General features: G+C 36.9%; 1 protein-coding gene, 1 long non-coding RNA gene and 1 pseudogene across 15 annotated transcripts in view; 1 reads left to right on the top strand and 2 right to left on the bottom strand.

Moving 5' to 3' along the window:
- TMEM144 (transmembrane protein 144) overlaps window positions 1-23,837 on the bottom strand; it is a 73,389-nt gene that overhangs the window by 26,907 nt on the left and 22,645 nt on the right. For 8 of the 14 annotated variants that reach the window (XM_025439480.3, XM_025439482.3, XM_025439484.3 and 5 more), the window contains 7 exons: window positions 15,267-15,348; window positions 12,859-12,935; window positions 10,644-10,762; window positions 8,161-8,280; window positions 6,931-7,028; window positions 4,927-4,980; window positions 360-680 (listed from right to left, as the gene is read on the bottom strand). In XM_025439480.3, coding sequence (XP_025295265.1) covers window positions 531-680; window positions 4,927-4,980; window positions 6,931-7,028; window positions 8,161-8,280; window positions 10,644-10,762; window positions 12,859-12,935; window positions 15,267-15,348 — 700 coding nt within the window. In that variant the 3' untranslated portion in view covers window positions 360-530. Of the gene's footprint in view, window positions 1-356; window positions 681-4,926; window positions 4,981-6,930; window positions 7,029-8,160; window positions 8,281-10,643; window positions 10,763-12,858; window positions 12,936-15,266; window positions 15,349-23,837 lie in introns of those variants that run through there. The other 6 variants (XR_003133417.3, XR_003133418.3, XR_003133419.3 and 3 more) reach the window with 2 other exon arrangements.
- Window positions 180-12,866, top strand: LOC112654844 (uncharacterized). The gene is made up of 3 exons (XR_003133422.3): window positions 180-252; window positions 569-687; window positions 12,658-12,866. It is a non-coding gene; the product is annotated as an uncharacterized LOC112654844 (long non-coding RNA).
- LOC112654276 (eukaryotic peptide chain release factor subunit 1-like) lies at window positions 17,722-22,092 on the bottom strand (annotated as a pseudogene).

Raw genomic sequence — 23,837 nt, 5'->3', positions numbered from 1 at the left:
AATTCACTCACTCAGTAAATGCATGTGGACACTCATTTTGCATCAACATGTGCTGGGGTTAGAATGGTGAGCAAAATGCGTGCTTATTCAGATAAATGTATAATATGGGAGACAGAAGTTAATAATCACAGAAAAGAATGTTACAAAGCGAGAGGGGTGTTAATGAGTAAACGACCATGATTGTTTCTGGGGTGTGTTACAAAGGAATCTTAGTGAGGCTGGTTTGGAGGGTGAGAAATTAAGCTTCAAACTGTAAGTACCAATTAATTGGGCAGGGAAACAGGTAGGCATTCCAGGTAGAAGGAATTTTGTGTGCAAAACTCTGTTGTAATAGAAAAGTGTGATACTTGCCAGGGATGGAAAGGAAGTCAGTGTGACCACAGCATCGAGAGTTAAGTGGAGCAAAACCAGCTATGGCCCGAGTTTACGGGGATCTCATAGGCCATGGACACTGTGGGGTTTTATTTTTCCGAAGAAGAATGGGAAGACTTTAAGGAAACAGGCTGCTGGATGTGGTGAAAAGATGGGATTCACATTTCATAAAGCCCACACTTTTTTTTTTTTGCAGATGGTGAACAGATTGGAGGGGTCCAGAATGGATGCGAGGAGATGATTAAGGAGGCGACTACAGTCTTCCTGGGCACAGATGATGAGGAGCAGATGGAGAGACAGAGATGGATCTGAATGGTGAGGAAGAAACAGAGACTAAGTTTGTCTTGCCCGGCCATGGGTAGGTGTACTGGTCTTAAAGATGGGAAACACTGACAACCAGTTCCCAATGAAGCCAGTCCATCTTTGGGTAACAAAGAAATAACTTTTTAAAAAAAGATTTATTTATTTATTTTGGAGGGGAGGGACAGAGGGAAAGAGAAAATCTCAAAAAGATGGAGCACAACTGCCAGGCTCCAGCTCACGACCCTGAGATCATGATCTGAGCAGAAATCCGGAGTTGGATGCCTAACCGGCCAGCATCTCCCTAACTTGAGATATAAATTCTAAAACTACATTGAGATCTCCTGACAGATCATATAATATCAGCTCTTAAGATTAATGCCAATTAACACACAGCCAAAATTCCAAAAGGCATATATCTTCTTTCCTCAATTTCATAAAGAATTGGGATAGAATGGATTGAATGATCTCTATTTGATGACCAGAGAGGGAGGTTGTTTGTAAGTTGGGTTGGAGCCAACTGAAATTTCTGATTCACTGTGAGTATGAATACTACCACAAGTCACTCTAACACAAGTTCCACAGACGAAAGACAGCACCACAAAGCCTCGCCAAGCACAGAACAGCTTTTACACACACACACACACACACACACACACACACACACTCCTGCTAAGGCTTTAAGGTTCTCTGACATATTATCAGTTCTAAAGACTGCAGATACCAGCCCTGATGGAGAGAAGGCACTCAAATAGTTGCTCAATGAATAACAATCAGGTGATTTCTAAATGTCCTTTGTGAATTAGACAATTGATACAATGACTTAAATAAGAAAAAAACATCATATGGGTAGTCAGTTATCAGCACTTTACAACCCGATTGTGTGAATACTTTGCTGACCCCACTCCTTTATTGTCTATGTAGATAAGAATAACGTCCTCAGAGAGTAAAATATTTTTCCCCTTTAAGGTTAAGAATCTGTCTGCCTCCTAGGTTTAGAGGGGGTTAAGAACCTGCCTAGTCTCACAAGGACAAAGACCAATGATATTTGGGCAGTAGCAACAGTTTCCCTTTGTCAAATGTGAATATTAATGCTTAGAAAGTTCATGATAACATTCTCCCCAAAGTGAAAAGTTTTTAACTCGGATTTCTGAAGCAGCTATTAAGATAGCAGATCATCTCATTCTTTATCTGGGAGTAGCTACCGCCCTATAAATTGTCGTGGTAGTAATTCCCTGCATTGGTGTTTCTGTAGACATTGTGACTAAGGCGTGTTTCTAAAAATAATAATGTATGTCTAGCTTAAAATAGCTAAAGTAAAATTCTAAAACAAACTTTCCAAAGACGAATAGATATCAGATATGAAAGAACATTGGAAATGGAAAGCCTCCAACTGGTGGTGCCCTGATGGCATTAAGACTCGATGAAATCATCAAACTCTTTACACAAAAAATGCTTGGATCTCAGATTAAGTTCTTAACTGCTGTAGGTTGCAGACTTTCAAATATGTGTCTTCAAGATGCTTCAAGATGTAACTGATAGGATCTAAAAGTCATAAAGATACATGTTTTGTTTTTGTTTTCCTCTAGGGTTTTATCTTGTTTCTAAGAAAAATTATTTTCAAAAATTCTTCTGGGATTTTGGTTTCAGTGTTTAGTTGATAGCTCTTTCTTAAACTAGTTGGCATGTAAAGTATTTAAAACTCGCCTTTAAACCACCTGTTAAGAGGCAATTAGGTACCTGCACTGAATGATAAGTCTTACTGGACACTTAACTTTTTTTTTTTTTTTTTTGCCACTTAACTTTTATTTGTAGACAGATTTGTAAGTTTGTGTTTTTTGTTTTTTTTTTTAAGCCCAGAAGGTCAATAAAAGTCACTCTTTGCTTTTAGCTTGGTCCTCAGTCTCTTCATTTTTACATACGTACTTGGCCAAACTTTAGGACTCATTTTCAGAATTTCAGATAAAACTCCACTTTAAAGAAGATAATGTTACATGCAAATGACATTTTTTTCATTTTCTTTTCTACAACTATTTCCCCTTCTTTCTTAATTTTATTTTACCACACTGGCTAGGATGTCCAGAAAACACTGAATAATAACAGTGACAGAGATATCTTTGATTTTCAACTTACAGAGAACTTCCTTTCTCAGCTTTATTGAGATGTAATTTAGAACCTTTATGTTTCACCTTAGCTATGTGTTTGCTCTTGTTTTTTGACAGCTTTCTCCTATTTGTAACACTAAGAGGTTTTTTTTCTTAATTAAAAACTGGTTTTTTAGTTTCAGCACATTTTTTGAATATATATTATCACATAGTTTTTCTCTGTTTACTTAATATTATATTACACTGATCAATTTTCATATTGTGAACTATCCTTGTACTCCAGAATTAAGCCCTCCTTGGTCATGGCTTCTCATTAAAAAAAATTCTTCTCAGGCAGCCCCGGTGGCACAGCGGTTTAGCGCCACCTGCAGCCTAGGGCGTAATCCTGGAGACCCTGGATGGAGTCCCAGGTCAGGCTCTCTGCATGGAGCCTGCTTCTCCCTCTGCCTGTGTCTCTTCCTCTCTCTCTCTCTCTGTGTCTCTATGAATAGATAAATAAAAAATCAAGAAAAAAATTCTTCTCTATTTGGTCTGAGTTATCTTTTAAAAAGTCTACCATTAAAAAAAGCTTTCTTTCAATGTCTTTTAGTGTCTTTTTTAGAGGACTCAGGAATTAACACTAAGCTCAATGGCCAGGGGTTCTCTCTCTCAAGTTCTTGTAACTAGGGAAGTGGATTTCTAAGTCCGTATCATTATTACAGTAGTAGTGACTAAAATACTTTCAAATCCTTTATATTAAATCCATTCTTCGCTTGTGCTTCTTTTTACCTAAAATTGCAAATAAGCTATGCTCACTTGTGATTTTCTAGGACTTCAGGATGTTATACTGGATAATAAATACCCAATTCCTAAATAGTGATCATTTATCCTTTGGGAGGTGAATGAAATATTTACAATGAAATTATGGCATGTTTTGGACACAGAATTATTTTTTGTGGAAAGCTACCCTAAGTAAAATAAATGAGAAATGTGTATGGAAGTAATTTATGGGTTTATAGATGTTTTAAGTTGCCTTGTGTACTTTAAAAAATACAAAAATTGAGATCCTGGCATCTAACTCCTAAACAAATTCATTCTTTTTTAAATAAGATTTTTGAGAATCTTATCAAATTAAAGCTTTCTAAATCAAAACATTTCACTCAGAATAAATGAAATTATATTTTAAATATAAAATTGAATAATAATTTTAAGGATTATCCAGGTATACAGGTTGCTTTTTGGTTCCCAGAGATTAGGAACATCAGATTTTTTTTAGAACCAGGGATTATTTGTTGTTACAGATGCATATGAATGAAGGCAGAAAATATTATGTCTATGATACCTTGACAAAATATCTCTGATTTATATATATTTTTAGTAAAACCTATTACAAAATACTATTCACATATATTCCTCAAATAAAAATAAGTGGGGAAAATTCTAAAATAAAGATTTTTTTGGGAAATATTTTGTTTTTAAGCAATCTCTATACCCAATGTGGGGCTAGAACTCATAACCCCGAGGTCAAGAGTCCTAAGCTCCACCGACTGAGCCAGTCAGGTGCTCCTAAAATACTTTTTAATGAAGACACACACACACACATCCTACAGCTATTTAATAAATGCAGTTTTAAATCACCATCATTTACACTTGAAAGAGAAGTGGTCCTAGTCACCTGCTACCATATTAATTTCCTATAAAGTTGCTGGTTTTATATAGGGGCCTTTGGGAGGCATGAGAACCAACAGAAAAATCCATTCACAAATTCCATTTGCCTCAGGGATATTTTAATCTTTAGGATAAAAAAATATTTCATCCTGTTTATCTATAATATTTTACATCAAATAAAATCTCCCCCATCATATTTTTTGGATTATGTAACCAAAACCTCTTAAAGGAAAGAAACTAAAGTCAACTAAAGCATTTTCCCACTGGGGGCTGGGGTGAAGAGAAACATGGTTCATAATATTGATCATATCTTCAGTATTTTCTTTCCTTGTTAGGGATGATAACATTTGGAACATCTGATTTGTCAAATCCATTCATGTGTTTTCTGCCCTGGGCTTAGGGATCACATACAGTTTTCAGAAAATAACACAAATACAGTATTAAATACCTTTCTTATGTGGCTCTACACCTGTTTTCTAAATTTGTCCTTTCTTGTACATACCTTTATTTCCTTAAACATGAAGACACCCCACATTGCAGCTATAAATCCTGGACCCTTAACAAAAAGAAAAACTTCAATTAAATTGGTTATTTTTCTGTGACTTATACTCTACATAAATACAGTAAACTGGGGAGCTGACCTCATACTTTAATTGAATAACTTTTTACTGTAAAAAGAGTATAACCGTATTGTCAGGGAAAACTATTCATAATCTCAACCTTAACATTAAACTAAAGTAACATTAGGTAAAAAATGAAGATATTTTGTTTCTTTATGATTTTCATATTTATTACATTGATGATGCTATACTATTATGTGATCTATTTTACTAATTAGTTTATTTACTAATAATAAACTATTTTAATAAGCAAATGGCTTATGTTTTCTAATGAACTAAGGACACAAAAATGGGATTAACAGGAGAAAGTCTAGGAATAATTAAAAAAAAAGATTTTATTTATTTATTTGAGAGAGAGAGAGCACAAGCAGAAGAAGGTGATGAGGGAGAGGGAGAAGCAGGTCCCCACTGAGTGGGGAGCTGGATTCGGGGCTCTATCCTAGGACCCTGGGATCATGACCTGAGCTGAAGGCAGATGCTGAGCTGATTGAGCAACCCAGGTGCCTTGAAAGTGTAGGAGTAATTTATAACTCTTTTTGGCATGAAGCCATCTTATAACTGAAGAAACTGCAGTATGTTCTTTCGGATCCAGTGAATAATGCACTTTAAAAAAATTCTTAAACTGATACTATTGCACAGTGATGAACTATGTCTAAAGTTACACTCCAATGGATCTAAAGACAGTATTATGGGAAGTCAGAAAAGCCATGTGAGGAAAATAAGCAATAGGTTTATTCAGACAGGAATGAAATAATCTAGGAAAGGGAAATGAGAAGAAATGAGGTGGGAAGAAAGGATGATTCTGCAGTTTGAAACAAAGCTATTCAAGTTTATTAACTTTTTTAAACTGAGAAAGAAAAAATGGAATTTGGATTAATTGTGGTCTTTGTGGAGAAAGTGTATTGTATCAGCATTTTTATGATTCCTTTTCAATCCCTGCACAAACTCTGCAAGAGTTTCTCATAAACAATTCCAACATTTTTCTTCCCCTCCACTACTCCAACTGTCTACACGATTGGGTTAACAAAGTTTGACTCCACTCCAGGCATGTAAGCGAAGCAATAAAAATACGTTACCCTGTTTATCAGCGTCTGGAAAATTCAACATCAAAAGAGTCAGAGAAATAGGTCAAAGGAACTGTCTTTTATCAATGACGTAAGGTCCTAAGCCTCAAAATCCAAACCAAACAAGAAGCATCTGGGTCCTTTAGGCAGTTCCATAGTGACTTGGGCAGGATGGGAGGAAACAATAGAACAGGGGACGTAATATTAATGTTATCAGGCCAATTGCTCAAGAATTTTATCCTCTCTAATCCGGAAATTTTTTTCCCTTCGGAGAACACGATAGAAGACAATGCCAAAAGGTATCACTGTCCTTTGAGGCTCTTTGGCTGATGATTTCCTAAATATTTGTTTGGACATGGTCTATGGGTTATTGCAAAGAAAGAAAAAGAAAAAAGAGAAAGAAAAGAAAAGGGGCACCTTTTCTGAAATACTTCTTGTCTCTCAAGGTTATCATGAGATTCAAGTGTCAAAATATACACAAAAGCATTTTTAACTGATAAACTGTTATACAGAGATAAGTATTGTTATAAACAGTAAATTATAATGTATCCAAAATGACATTAGGTAAAATTACCAAAGACTACAAGGATATCTAAAATGAACAAACCTGCTAGAATGAGGGTAGCAATCAGTGTTCCCTTAGCAATCAGGGACGGAGGTGAGGGGGTGTTGGAGAGTGTACATGAATCTGTTCTACAAACTGTACTCCTAAAAAATTGAACTCCAAAAAATTGAAGTCCTCAATGATTCACTAGGTATGCTTCAGAAAGATCAGATTTGCATTTGCAAAACAAAAATTTGGAAAAACATTCAGCTACTTACCGCAGTGACTATTGGAAAACTGACCACAGCGCTGAGAGAGTGGTTAGCTATGAGCCAACAGCAGGTGGCTATTGCCCAAAGAACTCCTGACAGGAATCCTGAAACACATGCAAACAGCACACACTTAAAAGCCACGTTCCTTTCCTGAAAAGTCCTTGCCTTCAATATGGTGGGAATATGAAAGTGCTCGTATCAATGCATTCCTATAGACATTTTTGGCCAACATGATTTTATGGTCATTTTGGAAACCAAATCATTTTTTTTTTCTGGTTCATGACTGCTGTGGGTATAACTATCAATCTTTTCACTTTATTGACATTAAATAAAATACCCAAAGTTGTAGTTGATGTAAAGATTGGGTAGTGGAGAGAGACCTAAGGAAGATACTGGATCTGAGCATGCTCTGCAAACACCATTTACTTTCAACTCTCAACATAAAATGTGAAGTTCAGAATGATCTTATAGCTAAAGTGGTGGGGGGGAAGCTCCTAGAATTTGAACGAAAATACCAGATAAAAATTTTAGGATACTTTAGTTGGGTGTTCAATAAATATCCTATCTTTTATTTTTTATAATGGTATAGTTGTATACTACACCATATAGTGGCGTACTTTGACTTAAATGAATCAGGTAAACAAAATGAATCTCTGACATATGCTTTATTTTGTTCTTAAAAGTTTTTTACTTGTGGACTTATATTCTAAATTGCATTATGGCAAACTTCTAAGTAAATGAGGAATTATAGGCATATTTTTTTTTTTACCACCAGTGCCGAATGAATTAAGTCCAAAGTATGTGCATTTATCATATGCCCTTTTCAAAATCTAAAACAATTTCTTATTTTTCAGAGAAAATGTTTGTTTACCCAAGTGACTACAAAGTTCTCTTTGTTCATACCATTTTTTTAAAGAAAAAATAGTCACATGACACTGACTTTTAATAAGCATTCTTTGTATAGGTCAATACTCAAGGTATTTTGGCACAGGAAATCATCTTAGATTCACTGTTCAAGTTTCAGGTTCTGTAATGACTGTCATTTCACACCCAGTTTCATGGTTTTTAAATCTTTTATATTTACTGGTGAGTAGGGCCAAAGCAATTAGGGAATGAACATATACACAGATACACACACACAGGGATGGCTTGATTTCCAGAAGACGATTACTCAAGCTAAGTGAGTAGAGAAGACTTTCATAGAGTAAAAATATTTTTTGTAGTAAATATTCTTACCTGGCAGGACTGCTTTAGGATATAGCTTAAAGTTATTTTTCATGGCTATACAGTAGGCCAGAAAGTAGACTGTGCTTGTAAAAAAGATGCCACTGAAGTGTGCAAAAACGTAGTCTAAATCTGAAAATGCAGATCATAAAACTCTCAAATGTATCCTTTTATTCATTTCAAATATATTTAGAGTTCTAAAAATAAAACAAACTCACCAAAATTAACCTTAAAAGTAAAGGAACCATTAATTATATTTTATCATCCTGGCTTTCTACATGCTGTACATAGAGTTTTAATGAACATATTTAAAACTTAGAAACATTAAGAGTAAATTAGTCACTACAATCAGATCTAAAACGCGGATTTATGATTGGAAAGGTAAATAAGAAACTATAAACATTATGTGAATACGACCTTCTTTTTAGAATAGGTTTCGACTTAATTTTACAAATGGCAATTGTAGCAAATCTCCAGGTAGACTGTAGTGGGGGGGGCATTGTGAAGAATATTGGGGAGTACTAATTTTATATGGTGACTGATCTGGAGACCAGTGTGTCTGTTGCAGATGACAGCTATATGGAAAGATAATCAGGAAGTTCTACCAAAGAGGGTTTTATTTAATTATTTACTCTAAGCCTTATTACATGCGAGTGTTAATGACGACACATGATGGTGGTCCAAATCCGAGAAACCCCAACTACGCCAACTGTTTAAACAGATTGTATTTTAGTCAGACAAATGGGTCTATTACAGGTTCTTGGCTGGGAAGGTCACATTGGATTTAATGTTTCTACCAACTAAGGTTTTGACAAAGATGAGGGGTCATATTTAATGAAAAAAGCTCAAAGGTCAAAGAGTGTGCCTTTTCTTCTAAAATCTTAAACCCTCTTTCTGGATCAGGTAAGAACAACATATCTATGGACTACCACAAGGAGCAGCATAACATAGTTAAAAAAAGCACAGATCACCTGGGAGAGATCTACAATCCACTACTTGCTAACTTTGAGACCTGGGCAAATTACCTAATCTCTCACTGTCTTAATTTTCTTAATTGTAAAACAAGAATAATAACGGTATCTAACCAATAAGGTTACTATAAGGGTCAAGTGAATTATTATTGTCACGTGCTTAGAATAGTGTTTAGCACAGTACATGTGATACTTATGTGTTTGTTGAATAAATGAAATAAAAAATTGTACCTCCCTGGAACTATTTTTTAATAAATTGGAATGAAGTGTGTTCCTATTAGATGACATTAACATTGTCATAAGAAAGGTCCCTAAAAAATGACTATGTATTATGTAAAGAGGACATTATTAAGTAAAGAGGACATTATTTATTATGGCCCAGGACCAAGAGCAACCATGCTCCTGGATGATTAGTTCTTTTTATCTTGCGTTCACTGAATTGTGGGACTGATTTGATTTCCCTTGTGTCTATAAGAAATCTTAGAGCCAAATTTATGGCTCATTTCTAGCAAGTGTACAAATATGTTATGGTTTTTAGACTCATTCCTGGTTTTGTTTTATTTTTTAACTCTTGATTTTCTTTCTCTTTTAATTTGTCCTCTGTTATTCTATTTTTATTGATTTTTATCCTTTACAAATGAAAATAATAAAAACACACAAAGCATTTGCGGAAAATCTTTAAAAAAAGACGGAAGTTAGTAAAAGGTTTGAATGCTAATTGGACTGAATATAAAAAGGAAGGAAGAAACAATGGTGTCAATGCAGTCTATCTATTCCATTAAAGTCTTTCAAATCCCAGTTTTGTCATCAGTCTCTCCCTCATAACTTTTGCCTTCCAAATTTCACCCTTATCTGAACACAGATCACATTAATTTTCTCTACCATCCAATTCAGAACTTTATTGCCTATGATCTCATTCTTTTATGGGTTCATGGGTGGAAGCCATGCTTCAACAAAATGATAGGACCCCTGAAGTAGACCCTCTTTCATTTTCTGATGAGCCTGTACAAGGCTCTTGGACACGGTGTTGAGTTTACACCAGACAGACTCTACATCCAGAAACTGAGGTAATCTGGGAGCATTATGTTGAGCCTTTCAATGCACTTCTCTATGTTTTAAAAATAATATCTTCTGACTAGGCCATATTTTGACCATTAGGAAAGTTATACTTTGACGTTTACCTGAAAGAGCAGAAGAATATATATTTTCTCAGAGATTATCTAACTGGAAAATAATCTCTGAATCTCACTGTAAAGCTAAGAAGCAAGTGTTAAGATCTAAGTAGTTGATATAAATCCTGACTAGAATAAACTTGATTATATTTGTATTTTGCCGATCATGTGAGATGACTCAAACAGTCATTTATTACTTTTAGTCTTCAGTGGTTTTCTAATTCACCACTTACAGTGAAAAAGTAAGATCAAATCTATGCACCAGGATTTACTAGGACCACATTCTCTTTGTATTCTTAAGAAAAACAGGTATTGAATTTATTTATAAAGTAAAATAATGGTTTACCCTTACCATATTGGCTTGCCCCTGCGTATATACTATCATTTCTTTTGCTGTGGTCCTTGATATAAATTATTGGCACAAACGTAGACCCATAGAGTATTCCAGATATCACTGCAAGACTGCAGCCCCTTAAAAAACAAATACGTTACTATTAATCTTGGCCCACAGCAATATTTCTGACAAACACACAAATGGAATCATAACTAAAGCATGCTTCAAAGTGTAAATCACAAGCAGTTATGCAGAAATCACACATCTATTTCAAGCTCTGTGACTGTCAAAAGTCAAAGAAATACCTTGCAGGGTCAGAGCATCAGGGTCAGAAAGACATCAAGACCTAAAGTGTAGCTTCTGTCCCCCACTGCCTGGTTTGAAGTATATGATTCATAGAAGTTCTGATGGATTATCATTATAAATTGTCACTGCATCGACGTGACTATGCTATCATTATACTGTCTGCATAATAAACTTGGCTGTCTAAATATGAACTATTTGTAGACTGATACTATGCCCTAGGCTTATTTTTTTTAAAAAAAGATTTATTTATTCATAAGAGACACACAGAGAGAGAGAGGCAGAGACACAGGCAGAAGCAGGCTCCACGCAGGGAGTCTGACATGGACTTGATCCCAGGTCTCCAGGATCACGCTCTGAGCCAAAGGCGGGCATTAAACCGCTGAGCCACCCAGGGATCCCCAGGCTTATTTTGTAAACACTCAATTTATCCAGCACAGGGCTAGGATAGACAAAATACTAAATGAATGTCCCTGCACTTGCCCATACCTTCACTGATGAGGGCATGGTCAAGAAATGCTGATTTAATCAAATAATTTGGGTATTACAGTTCTTGTTATAAAAACAGAATACTTCTTCTTAAGCACTGGAGTCATGGCGCCTCCTCAGTCTTGGGCCACATTTGCATGAGGCAAGTGTTCCTGATAATTTTGTTGAGAGATGATTAATATTTTGGAACAGTCCCTTTAACTTAATACAAAGGGCAATGGCATAAAACAGAATGTTAGGCAAAAACAAACGAACAAAAACATTCCTTTCCAAACTTAAAAACAAATTCTTAGAGTCTATTTTAATAGAAACTCACAGGCCAACCTGGCAATCAGCTCTATCCACACTGGAAATCCATGTGTCATGGGGAAGCCTGGACTCCACAGTCCTGAAAGAGGTGTCCCAGGCATAGACAGGACTAAAAGACCAGGTCTGGCTAATCATAAGACAATCAAAAGTGCCTTTTTTTTTTGTTTCCAACAAAAATTCCTTTAGAAGGGAGAAGCTTTGTGAAAAAATGTTTTGAGAGATCTGTTTTACTCTGAAGCAAAAACAGTAACATATTTATCTTCCAAAGCTTGTTCATGAGCTCGTTCCTTCCTTCATTCAAAGATCTATCAAGCATTTATTATGCGCCAGGCACAGGCTCTTTCCCACTGTGAGGTTCATGTCTATACTAACAGAGAAAATGCTTTCTATTCTTGAAGCGCTTATGTGTGTCACCACATAAAGTCCGAAACAGTCATCAACTGTAAAACTCAAGCTATCTATCCACTTACATGCTTTCATATTTCTCTGCTAATCCAAAAACATCCCACAGTAAACCCTAAGATATAGGGGCTGCTATTGAGCCATCCCACAAGAAACCCTAAGATATAGGGACCCACTTTATGACAGTGAGGGGTATAATTACAGGAACCCAAAATGTCTACTATATTTGAAAATGAATATCTTGGGATTAAAAAATTGTCTAACACCTGAGTGTAGGGATTTCCAGCGGAGGACAAGCGTCCTGGGCAGTGCAGTATTAGAGGAGTGTGTTGTCTAATTTGATCGTGATTGGTGAGAGCCTGTTGATCATTATATACTCCGGCCTATATTACCTCTTGTACTTTAGGCACAAAAGTACTGCAAAGCGAGATTGCTTTCGTAAGCTATTTATTGGCTAGAAATACCGCAGTGGCTTAGGAATTTCTTTTTCTGTTTATTTTTTCATTCTTTTTTTTTTTTTTTTGCTTAGGAATTTCTTGAAAGAAACACTGATATCAAGGACCTCTCAAACTGAAAATTCAGCAGGGGACAAGAAAATCTGTCCACCACAGCACTACGGGAGTCAAAGCTTATGATACCATTTGCTTCTTGAACTTAGATGAGTAGCACTTCACTCTGATAATCCTTGCTTTAATTAAATATGAAAGAGAATAATAGAACCTCTTCTTACACTGTGCGCTGCTGTGCTCTAGAAAGTTTATCCACCCAGGAATAATCAGGACAGGGATCTTGACTGCTGTTGATCACCTATTGAAAATATTGGCACAAACAAAAACAAAAACAGCGTTCAATTGATAGTCATACTGGTGGCAAGAAGATTTTCAGTGTTTTTCTCTTCTTTCTCAAACATACTTTAAAAATATGAGCATGTGACACTATGCATTCTGATTCTGTGCATCTCTCCAGACTCAAATGTTTCTGATTCTTTTCCTCTTTCATTCAGAATGGTTTGGCTGTGGGCAGCTTCTCTAAATTTTTTCAGTTTAATATATGGCTGTTTTGATACACCCTTTACAAGTAACAGAAGTTAACAATGCGTGTGTTTAATCTGCATGTTTTAATAATCTATAAAAAATTAGAACCAAGGAAAACTCAGACTCTTCTATGGAATACTTTCGATTGATAGGTACTTTTTTATTCACTTTTTAAAAATTTATTATTATTTTTTAAACGCAATTTATTATTTTTTTTTGAAAAATTTATTCATGAGAGACACACAGAGAGGGAGAGAGAAGCAGAGACACAGGCAGAGGGAGAAGCAGGCTCCATGCAGGGAGCCCGACGCAGGACTCAATCCCGGGTCTCCAGGATCACACCCTGGGCTGAAGGCGGCGCTAAACCTCTGAGCCACCTGGACTGCCCTTTATTCACTTTTAAAAACTGAATTAGTTAATAAAACATTTCCAGTCATGTTTCATGTAAAGTCAAAATTCTTTTTTTAGGTTAATAGTCTAAGGAAAAATTACAAGCACACTTAAAATATTTCTAATATTGAATTTTAATCATTTTTGCCTTTTAGCTGAAGTTTCTTTAATGTGATTCCTAAAGCCTTTGTAAGAGATAAGAAACTAGATTTGAATTCTTCGTCATGTGTTAAGTTTGGCAATACTGCTTTCTTTCAATGATGAAGAGCTCATAGTGTATGGTTGCACAATACCCAGCCATGCTGATTATGTAACTTTTCACTTGGTTTGCTCATATCCTTCCATCTCGCCTAGAAAAATCTAAGGCAGTTAACCTACTACTAAGATACTATGTATCTTTTTCTGAGTTGCAGTTTTCTTTTTCTCTCCCTTGGTTTAAAGGGTGGTTGGTCAGGAGGTATCTGACTTCCTAGGGGAGATGAGGAATTTTGGACACATTCTCTCAATCCCAATTCCTCCATTCTCTCTGCAACATTTTCTGGATTAGAGATATCTATGGGCTAACAAATCTCTTTTCTCTTATACTTAAGCTAATTATTAACTAACATGTCAATTTAAGGTTTCATCATCTTATTTGAGGACTTTTTTTTTTTTAGATTTTACTTATTTATTCATGAGAGACAGAGAGAGAAAGAGAGAGACAGAGACAGAGAGAGAGAGAGAGAGAGAGAGAGGCAGAGACGTGGGCAGAGGGCTCCCTCCATGCAGGGAGCCCAATGTGGGACTCGATCCCGGGACCCTGGAATCACCACCTGAGCCAAAGACAGGTGCTCAACCACTGAGCCACCTAGGCACTCCCGATAATGGTTTTGATAGGTGAAGAGGGAAGGAAGAAGAAAAGGTTAATTTTGAAGTAAGGAGTAGAGGCAGCACCTTCCAGGGAGGCAGACTCTGGAGGGGTATAGGACACTGGTTTCTGAGGGCAGCTAGATAGCCCCGGACCCACAGCAGATAGAAGAGATACTTGAAATAGGAAGGATTGAGTCTGGACTCATGGTAATGGGAGTTTGCCCCAAAATCACTTTTGTATATGTAGCCACTGGCCCTTATGCTTTGTCAGATCTCTTTTTTGGGTTGTTTCTGTTTAATCAAGATTTGCTACTCCAGACTAATTTAGGTTCTTCAAGGTCAAACAGCAACTTTTTTACATATTTCTTGACTTTACCTTTGAGTGGAACAGGATGTGACAAAAGAGAAAAAGGAAGAAAATCAAGTCCTACTCTTCCTTTCATATGACTTCCTTTTCATATGACTGGATTTATTCTTTCATTGGCTGCCTCTGATCTATTCTCCACTGCTCTCCCTGGGTCTACCTTATGGCCTCCCTCCTCCCTCTTCCTAAAAGGGCTTTCATATTCCTCTTCAGTACTTAGGGTCCTCCCATTCCAGAAATCTTAAGCCATTCCAAAATAAGAGCTTGTAGATACATTTATACATAAATGGACCTCTGAGTTTGCTGAGAAGTTTTCCTGTGGCAATCTTGATTGGTTGATATGTAGATCTAACTATAATAAATATGCAAACATGTTTTCAATGGCCCCAAATGAAAAAAACAAAAACAAAACTACCTTCTCATCTGTGTTTCAAATCTATGCACTTTCCTTTTATTTTAATTTTATGTTTCCAATCATATTGTTTCTCATATTGTACTTACATGCTCTGTCATTAATGGTGTGGTGTCCACCGAACATGTGTTATTTGGTATTTCACTTTTGATGAACAAAAATATGAAAGCACTGTAAGGAAAAGAAATTTTGGAGATGTTTATCATAACCCTGATTCATATTAAGCTGCTTGAATTTTATGAGAAAACATGACTTAAATCCAGCCCATTGGTATATTGATTACTTCCACACTGCCTCCTCAGGGGCCCTGACATTTCTCTAGGATTGCCTTTCTCTTTGACATCTCTTGTTGTCCTTAACTGCAATGAGTTAGAAGCCTAACTCACAAGAATTCCCCTCAAATCAGATCTTCCTCTTGATTTTCTTGTTTCAGTCAACGGCTGCATTTTTCTTTAATTCTTGCTTAACTCTGGAATCACATGGTAAAAAAAACAAATGAAACACATGGTAAAAAAAAATACAAAAAAAAAAAAAAAAAAAAAGCAAAGTGCTACCCTGTAGCACTATTTCTCACCTATTATGCTGACAAAACCCTAAACATTTAACAACACCCTCTGTTGGACAAACTTTATCATCAGGTTGTTGTGAGGGTGGTTGTACAACCCCCCTGGAGGAGACTCTGGGGCCCTAGAACACCACCACACCCACACTCAGATGAGGCAATCTTCATGGCCACACAACAGAATGCAACACAGATATATATATATAAAAGAAACGAGGGACACCCTGTGTGCTTGATATGGAAAGATATCCAGAGTGTATTTTAAGAGATAAAAACACACACATAAGCCCAATGACTTTCCCCCTTCATCATTCTCTCAAAATGCACCGTCTGTTCATGTTCAGTATCTTTGTAATGGATGCTTCACTTACCATTGACTTTTGAACCATGTAAATAGGTAAAATGTGTTAAAATATTAAATTAACTTAAGGAAACTAACAACTCTGGTATACTTTTGACATTCTTTTTTAAAAATATGTTTGCATGGTTCAAAAGTTATAGCAATATAAGAAGTTTTGCAAGTACAGAGAAGGCTGAAATAGTATAGGTACGTAAGTGCAGACTAGTGCTTAACGATGTGCTATTTCTTGAATACGAATTTAAAATTTCTTAGCTTCCTTGGTCCAGTCTCTTACTTGCTTTAAAAACTTGAATGGTTCCATATTCCCTTCTGCAGCAAATTGAACTGTCCTTTTTGAGTTGTATTATTCTCTGCATTATGTTCCCCATAACCTATGCCACATCATTCTCCACATGGACTTTCAACTTTGACTTGTCCCTGTTCCAACCTCCCTTTCACCCCCATCTTTTGAAACCACCTGTTCTTGCTTCTCTTTCTTAGCTGAACACAGCACATACTCCCCTCTTCTTATCCAAACTGAAGAACTGAAGTGCTGAATGTGACAAGAAACCCCCACTCGCAGCTCCATGCTCACTGACTCTTCCTCTTCTCTGAATTTCCACAACACTAAGAATAGTCATTGCATAATCCAGACCATTTACCACAAAGCCTTGTAAACTTTTTTCTCTACAGATTTTCTAATTCAGTGGAAGATAAGAGCTCCTTCAGGGTCCTCAAAGTGCTTAACACTTAGTAAAAATGAGTGCATAAAACCTAATTAAATGTGTGTATCTTACTTAAATGTGTGCTTACATACATGCTTATTTGCAAAGCTATTATTAGATGTCTCAGTTGCATTTTTTCTTCAAAGTTACAATGGAAACCTTCAACTTTGTGTAGACCAGTGTGTTTTCCTAATAAGAATACAGGAAGGTATGTTAGAGATACTTGAAGGGAACCAATGAGAAAGTCTTTGAATGTTTCTTCAAATGACCGTCTGCCCCTCCTACAAATCACTTGGCCTCTCTGAGTCTCAATTTTTTTCATCTAAAGAAATGGAAACTGATGAATTATTGAAAATTACATCTGAAACTAATGATGTACTATATGTTGGCTAATTGAATTTAAATAAATAGAAATGGGTATGTGCCCACTTTACAAAACTGTGATGAAAATTAAATAACAAGGAATATAAAATTCTCAGTGTACTTTTTAGAACATGGTAAAATTTCAAAACATGTTAGGAAATAAAGAGCCTATTGGATGGAAGAGGGGGTTTTGAGCATAAGAAAAAAATCAAGACTAAGAAATCAGTGGTTTTGAGCTTGTGTGACTAGTGCTTGTCACAAAACAGGTAAGTCAGCTCAATTAGGTCAACAAGGGGTGCAGAGCACTAAATTAGGACAAGGTAATGAAATTTATCTTATGTTTACGAACATAAAACCAAATAGGTCACAGGTCTTTTGGGCTACAGACTTACAGAACTTGGTACAGTGTGTCAGATACAAAGATCCATGATAAAGTCTGTGAATGTTGTCAAAAGCATGGAAAATTAAAAAAAAAAATCAATATGTCATACCCAGGAGTGCCTCTCTACATTTTCAATCTTTCCAGTTTCCCGAGATTTATAACTCTCTACATCTATTAGCAAAACTTGTATGTGTTCACCCTGACAATTTAACAAGCCTTCATTGAGCATCTATTAAGTGTCAACCACTGTGTGGCAAAGTCTGTTGGTGATGATGGGAGAGATTGTATTCAAAGAAAATAAGACTTTGTCCTTCATGATCTCACAGTTCAAGGATAAAGGAATTGTATGAATAATACAAAAGAGGCCCTTCCATAATAGAAGAAATTCAAAATGCAATGGAAGTTTAGGGATAACTCTTTCTAATTAGGAAGAAGAGAAAGCAAGAAAACAGCACAGGATGGAAAATCTCTACTGACATTTAAGGGTGGCGAAGGAAGCTGAGGAAAGGGTCTTCGGGCTGGGGGAAGTGTCTGGGATATGATGTGATAAATAATCCTGAGTCAATGAACTGACAATACAGGGAGAAGGCCGATCTAGGAAGAAGGCTTGAATCTGTGACTGTGGAGGGCATACCAGAGTAAGAAGACAGATTTATTCTGAATCCAATGGGAGGCTTCCAAATTTCTTAATTAGGAGAGTGATAACTGAGTTGGTAGCAGATACAAGGAAGTTATACTAGTAATAGGAAAAAATGGAACTAGGGAAAGTAGATGTGAGATTTTTTTTAAATGATCTCATTTCTATTAACTTTTGAAACTTTACAGCAGTTAAGGTATTTTTGATTCTATGTATGAAGGTTAAAAAATTATTTTTTTTCATAAAATACAAGAGCAATGAATTTCACCATGGAGTAAAAGTAAAAACTGGGATTCTTTTTAAAATTAGTCCAGAGTGGCATTTTAGGAACTTAGTTGTAGGCTGCTGCACTGACACCAGGACAACCAAAGTGTACTGCTGGGTCTTGTTTTGTTTCTGTTTTCTTTTCAATATCCAATGGTCATGAATTAAAGTTCTGGAAATGTGCCAATTGTAAGGCAGGGATCTGTTTGGATTCCACCACGGGTATGCTCCTTGGATTGGATGCTGGAGAGTGAGGCACATTTTGCTGGACCCATGTTGACTACCTAGTAGTCATCAAGGTAAAAAAATTAATCATCTCCTCCATGGTATTCCATTCCCTGGATATCTACTCGGTATCGCAAGATACCTCCAATCCCACCAAATCCTTTCAGAAACTGGGATTCTTCTTGTGACTTATCTATGACAATCTCCAACCTAGCTTCAGGTTTTTTTTTTTTTTTTTTTTTTTTTTTTTTTTTTTTATAGTTGTTAGCAAAATATTTCAGCAGGGACATGCTCTCAATCAGCTCATGTTCTTGTCCTGTCTCCTGGTCTGGGAATTGAGACTTATCTCTTATTCTGTAGTTAGAGAATTTTCTCCTCTTCTGTGTCTTGGCAATGAAGAATGTATCTCATTAGATCCAAATTTTCATAGACTATTAGAATCTCTACAGCTTCCAATTTCTAACAGCTCTCATCCCCTTCCCTGGCTGATTTCCTCAAAGTATCATCCTATTGATTTCTTCTTTTGAATGAGTTTTGTGTTGGAGAGGACTTTAGTCAACAGCTTAGTTGAATCCATTTTCACCACTATAGGAAATAACAACTAATTTTTAAAACTTTTGATTGCAGCCTCTTATCAAACATATCAGATGGACTTAGTTCACTTTTAAAGTCAGCTGATCCAGCTAAAACAAGACCAGCCACATTCACTTTGTCCTCAGAATTAAATGGCTGAACAGCAGTCTCTGCTGCTTTCCGAACATGGTTGTTTTGCTTTTCCACTCCTAAACATGCAAAACGCAAGGCTGATTGACCTCCTCTGCCATGTTTCTGTGGGAGATCCACAGTGAATTTGTGTAGGACTTCTCTTGTGTTTCCTTGGAGTGTGCCCAAAAGTGCACCACTACCATCTATTACAATGAAGTCAAACTTGCTGTCACCCAAAAGTAGTGCTGTAAGAGCCTCTGTATGGGATTTGTTGTCACACAAATACAATGATGTATTAATTGGTTTGAAAGGTTCAAAGTCAATGTTGACTTTCTTTTCCTTTCCTTCTTACAATTGTGCCACAGTAAACAACCAGGCCATTTGGAGGCATTTTGTTATAAAGTTTGAGTCTTTGTTTTACAGATGTAATAGCTCTCAGGACAGAAAGGCAGTTTACTGGTGACTTAATGTTAGATGCAGTTCCAAACTTATCTGCTAACATTTTTGGCACTTGTGAAATCTGGTCTTTGGGAGAATGATCAAGGACATGATGCTTGTGCCATTGCTTTGGGCACAAGCTCACATCTGTGGGGTTGTCGCCATCTTCTTGCCTCCTCCTCCCTAAGGGGCCTAGTCCTGGGTGGCAGGGGCTGCTCCTCTCCAGTAGTGCCTCTTGGATTTTTTTAAAAAAATATTTTTATTTTATTTATTTATTTGAGAGAGAGAGAGAGAGAGAGAGAGAGCAGGGTGAAGGGCAAAGGGAGAGAGAGAATCCCAAACAGATTCTGAGCTGAGTGTGGAGCCTGATATGGGGCTCCACCTCATGACTCTGAGATCATGACCTGAGACGGAACCAAGAGTCGGATGCTTAACCAACTGTGCCACCCAGGCCCCCACAGACGTGAGATTTTTATAATCATATGCAGGTGGATGTATAGTAGGGAACTGGGGGAGAAGAGAGGAAAAACCTGTGAAACATTCACAAAAAACTTTTTATAGGATTATATATAAGATGGGGGATGAAAGGAAAAAAAATTAAGGTGACTAAAATTTTGAATTGGAGTAACTGTGGAACAGCTAGGTTTTGCCCATGGGAGGCATACAGTCAGACTTACAAGTTGGGAGAAGCCATTTGGTTTTGATGGTGGCTCAGCTGCGATGATAACTCAGGGCAGAGGCAACTGTGCGGGTTGGAGTGTGGACTCTAGGACTTTGGGCAGAGCCCCCTTACTCCTTTTGCTCCATTGGGCCTTGCAGTTTTTTAAGCAATTCCCTGTGTGAAATGCTCTTCTGTTTAAAATACCTAGAGTGGGAGAACCTGGGTGGCTCAGTCGGTTGAGTGCCTCTTGATTTCAGCTCAGGTCATGATCTCAGGGACATGAGATCGAACCTCATGTTAGGCTGTGTGCTAGGCGTAGAGCCTGCTTAAGATTCTCTTTCCCTCTGTCCCCCACCTTCAAAAAATTAAAAAAACAAAAAACAAAAAAAACAACAACACCTAGAGTGGTTTTGGTTGTGAAACCTGACTGATACTACCTTACCGTAAGCCTTGAAACAATCCCACCTATCCTTTAAAAACTGGACTCTACAGAGGAGAGGATCAATAATGTCAATTTTGAAAAGAAAAGCAAAAGGATGTGACCAACAAATCTAACCATATTCCAATTTTCTTTACACTGGGCATGAAACCGCAAGCTTATTCAGTGAATGCCCTTTGAACAAACTGATTTAATGGAGTTAAAATGATCAAATGAATGTTTCTAGGAGGTCCTCTTGGTAAAGAACATAGACGGGAGCCAGAATGCACTACAGGAAGAGATCGCTGCCTTTCTGTGCCACAGACCAAGCTCCTAATCCAGCTGCCTGATTCCCCAGGTGCACTGACAGTTTACCACAGACTGAAAGGGAAAACAGTGATTGCATATGAACTAGTTACTAATCAAAATAATGAGTCTTATAATAAAAATTATCCAATTTATAGAGCATTAGCCATATGTATGCCTAGAAATATACATAGCCCTTGATATATTTCTTCTCATTTCATCTTCAAAATATTTTATAAGGCTGGCACAATTATTACTGCCACGTTAGCTCCAGATGGAGAAACCAGGGCTTAGAGAAATCAAGTGATTTGCCCAAGGTCATACGGGAAGAAGTGGGCAGGACATGCATAGTTTGCAATTTTAGAGAATGTACAGTTTCTAAAGAAAGAAGAAATATGGAGAAAAACAATGCCTGATGGACTGAGTAAATTGGCCTTAAATTACTATTAAGTCACAACTAAGGCACGCTACATTACAATTTTGGGGCGTAAAGAAATTGTTTTTGACATGAGAGACACCTAACTCTGGGAAATGAAATAGGGGGGTAGTGGAAGGGGAGGTGGGCAGGGGTTTGGGGTGACTGGGTGACGGGCACTGAGGGGGGCACTTGGCAGGATGAGCACTGGGTGTTATGCTATATGTTGGCAAATTGAACTCCATTAAAAAAATTAAAAAAAAAAAGAAATTGGTTTTGAGAGAGCTATTCAAAGCCAGGATGCCATGTGAATTGTACAAAATACATAAAGTTGCCTCTAACCAAAAATGTCAGGAATCTGCTTTTTTAGAATAATCTATGTTATTTCTTCTCCAATTGGCCTGGAACCACTCTCTTAGGCAACATTTCAATGACAAAGAGATTGTTCCTGAAATGTGGCTGGGGAAAAGCCATCGTTGAAGTAGGAAGAGAAATATAGTGTTCTTTCCCTGAAGAATAAAAAAGTACTAAAATCTTTCCAGACAGTGCTATCCATTATGCGAAGCACTGACAGGGAATATAAATGGAGTCTAGAATGGAAAGGGACTGAATTTAAGGTGACCTAATTCCTGTTGGAGTTTTATTGATTGAACACTGCCAGAGATTTAAAGTCATTTTCATCTTTATTCATATAGTACATACGACTAGACACAGATACATCCAAAAACACGTACAAAAATGAATGTGTGTTTTTATAGGTGAGGGAGTAGTTATCTGACCGGGATAAGACCAGATGAGGTGACAGGAGTTTGGAAACTGGGGGGCAAAGAGGAAATGAGTAATAAGAGGAGAGAATTAATGTCTATTCCAGGGGCATCTGGGAGCCAGCATAATATTTATTTATATCGTATTTTTTAGTTTGCAAAATAATGTGCCATTTGATTCCAATTTATGAGATATGTACTATGATTTTTCTAAAAATCACAGATAATGAAAGTGAGCTTCAAAACAGCTAAATGATTTTCCTAGGGTCTCAGAGCTTTTCAGAACTAAAGCTGGGGCTTGCGACCCCAGAGCTGGCCTGCTTTCTCCTCGAAAAGCCAAAACTGTTTCTTTTGCCTTCGTGGATGTATCTTGCAAGAAGTTACTATGGCCGAGTTCAAAAAGGGTGTTGCCTGTGTTCTTCTCTAGGATTTTGATGGAATCTTGTCTCACATTTAGATCTTTCATCCATTTTGAGTTTATCTTTGTGTATGGTGAAAGAGAGTGGTCTAGTTTCATTCTTCTGCATGTGGATGTCCAATTTTCCCAGCACCATTTATTGAAGAGACTGTCTTTCTTCCAATGGATAGTCTTTCCTCCTTAATCAAATATTAGTTGCCCATAAAGTTCAGGGTCCACTTCTGGATTCTCTATTCTGTTCCACTGATCTATGTGTCTGTTTTTGTGCCAGTACCACACTGTCTTGATGACCACAGCTTTGTAGTACAACCTGAAATCTGGCATTGTGATGCCCCCAGATATGGTTTTCTTTTTTAAAATTCCCCTGGCTATTCGGGGTCTTTTCTGATTCCACACAAATCTTAAAATAATTTGTTCTAACTCTCTGAAGAAAGTCCATGGTATTTTGATAGGGATTGCATTAAATGTGTATATTGCCCTGGGTAACATTGACATTTTCACAATATTAATTCTTCCAATCCATGAGCATGGAATATTTTTCCATCTCTTTGTGTCTTCCTCAATTTCTTTCAGAAGTGTTCTATAGTTTTTAGGGTATAGATCCTTTACATCTTTGGTTAGGTTTATTCCTAGGTATCTTATGCTTTTGGGTGCAATTGTAAATGGGATTGACTCTTTAATTTCTCTTTCTTCAGTCTCATTGTTAGTGTATAGAAATGCCACTGACTTCTGGGCATTGATTTTGTATCCTGCCACGCTACCGAATTGCTGTATGAGTTCTAGCAATCTTGGGGTGGAGACTTTTGGGTTTTCTATGTAGAGTATCATGTCATCGGCGAAGAGGGAGAGTTTGACTTCTTCTTTGCCAATTTGAATGCCTTTAATGTCTTTTTGTTGTCTGATTGCTGAGGCTAGGACTTCCAGTACTAACCCGGCCATAGTAACTTCTTGCAAGATACATCCACGAAGGCAAAAGAAACAAAAGCAAAAATGAACTATTGGGACTTCATCAAGATAAGAAGCTTTTGCACAGCAAA

Source organism: Canis lupus, chromosome 15 (assembly GCF_003254725.2).
Source record: "Canis lupus dingo isolate Sandy chromosome 15, ASM325472v2, whole genome shotgun sequence".
NCBI lineage: Eukaryota > Metazoa > Chordata > Mammalia > Carnivora > Canidae > Canis > Canis lupus.
This window is presented reverse-complemented; position numbering and strand designations above follow the sequence as displayed.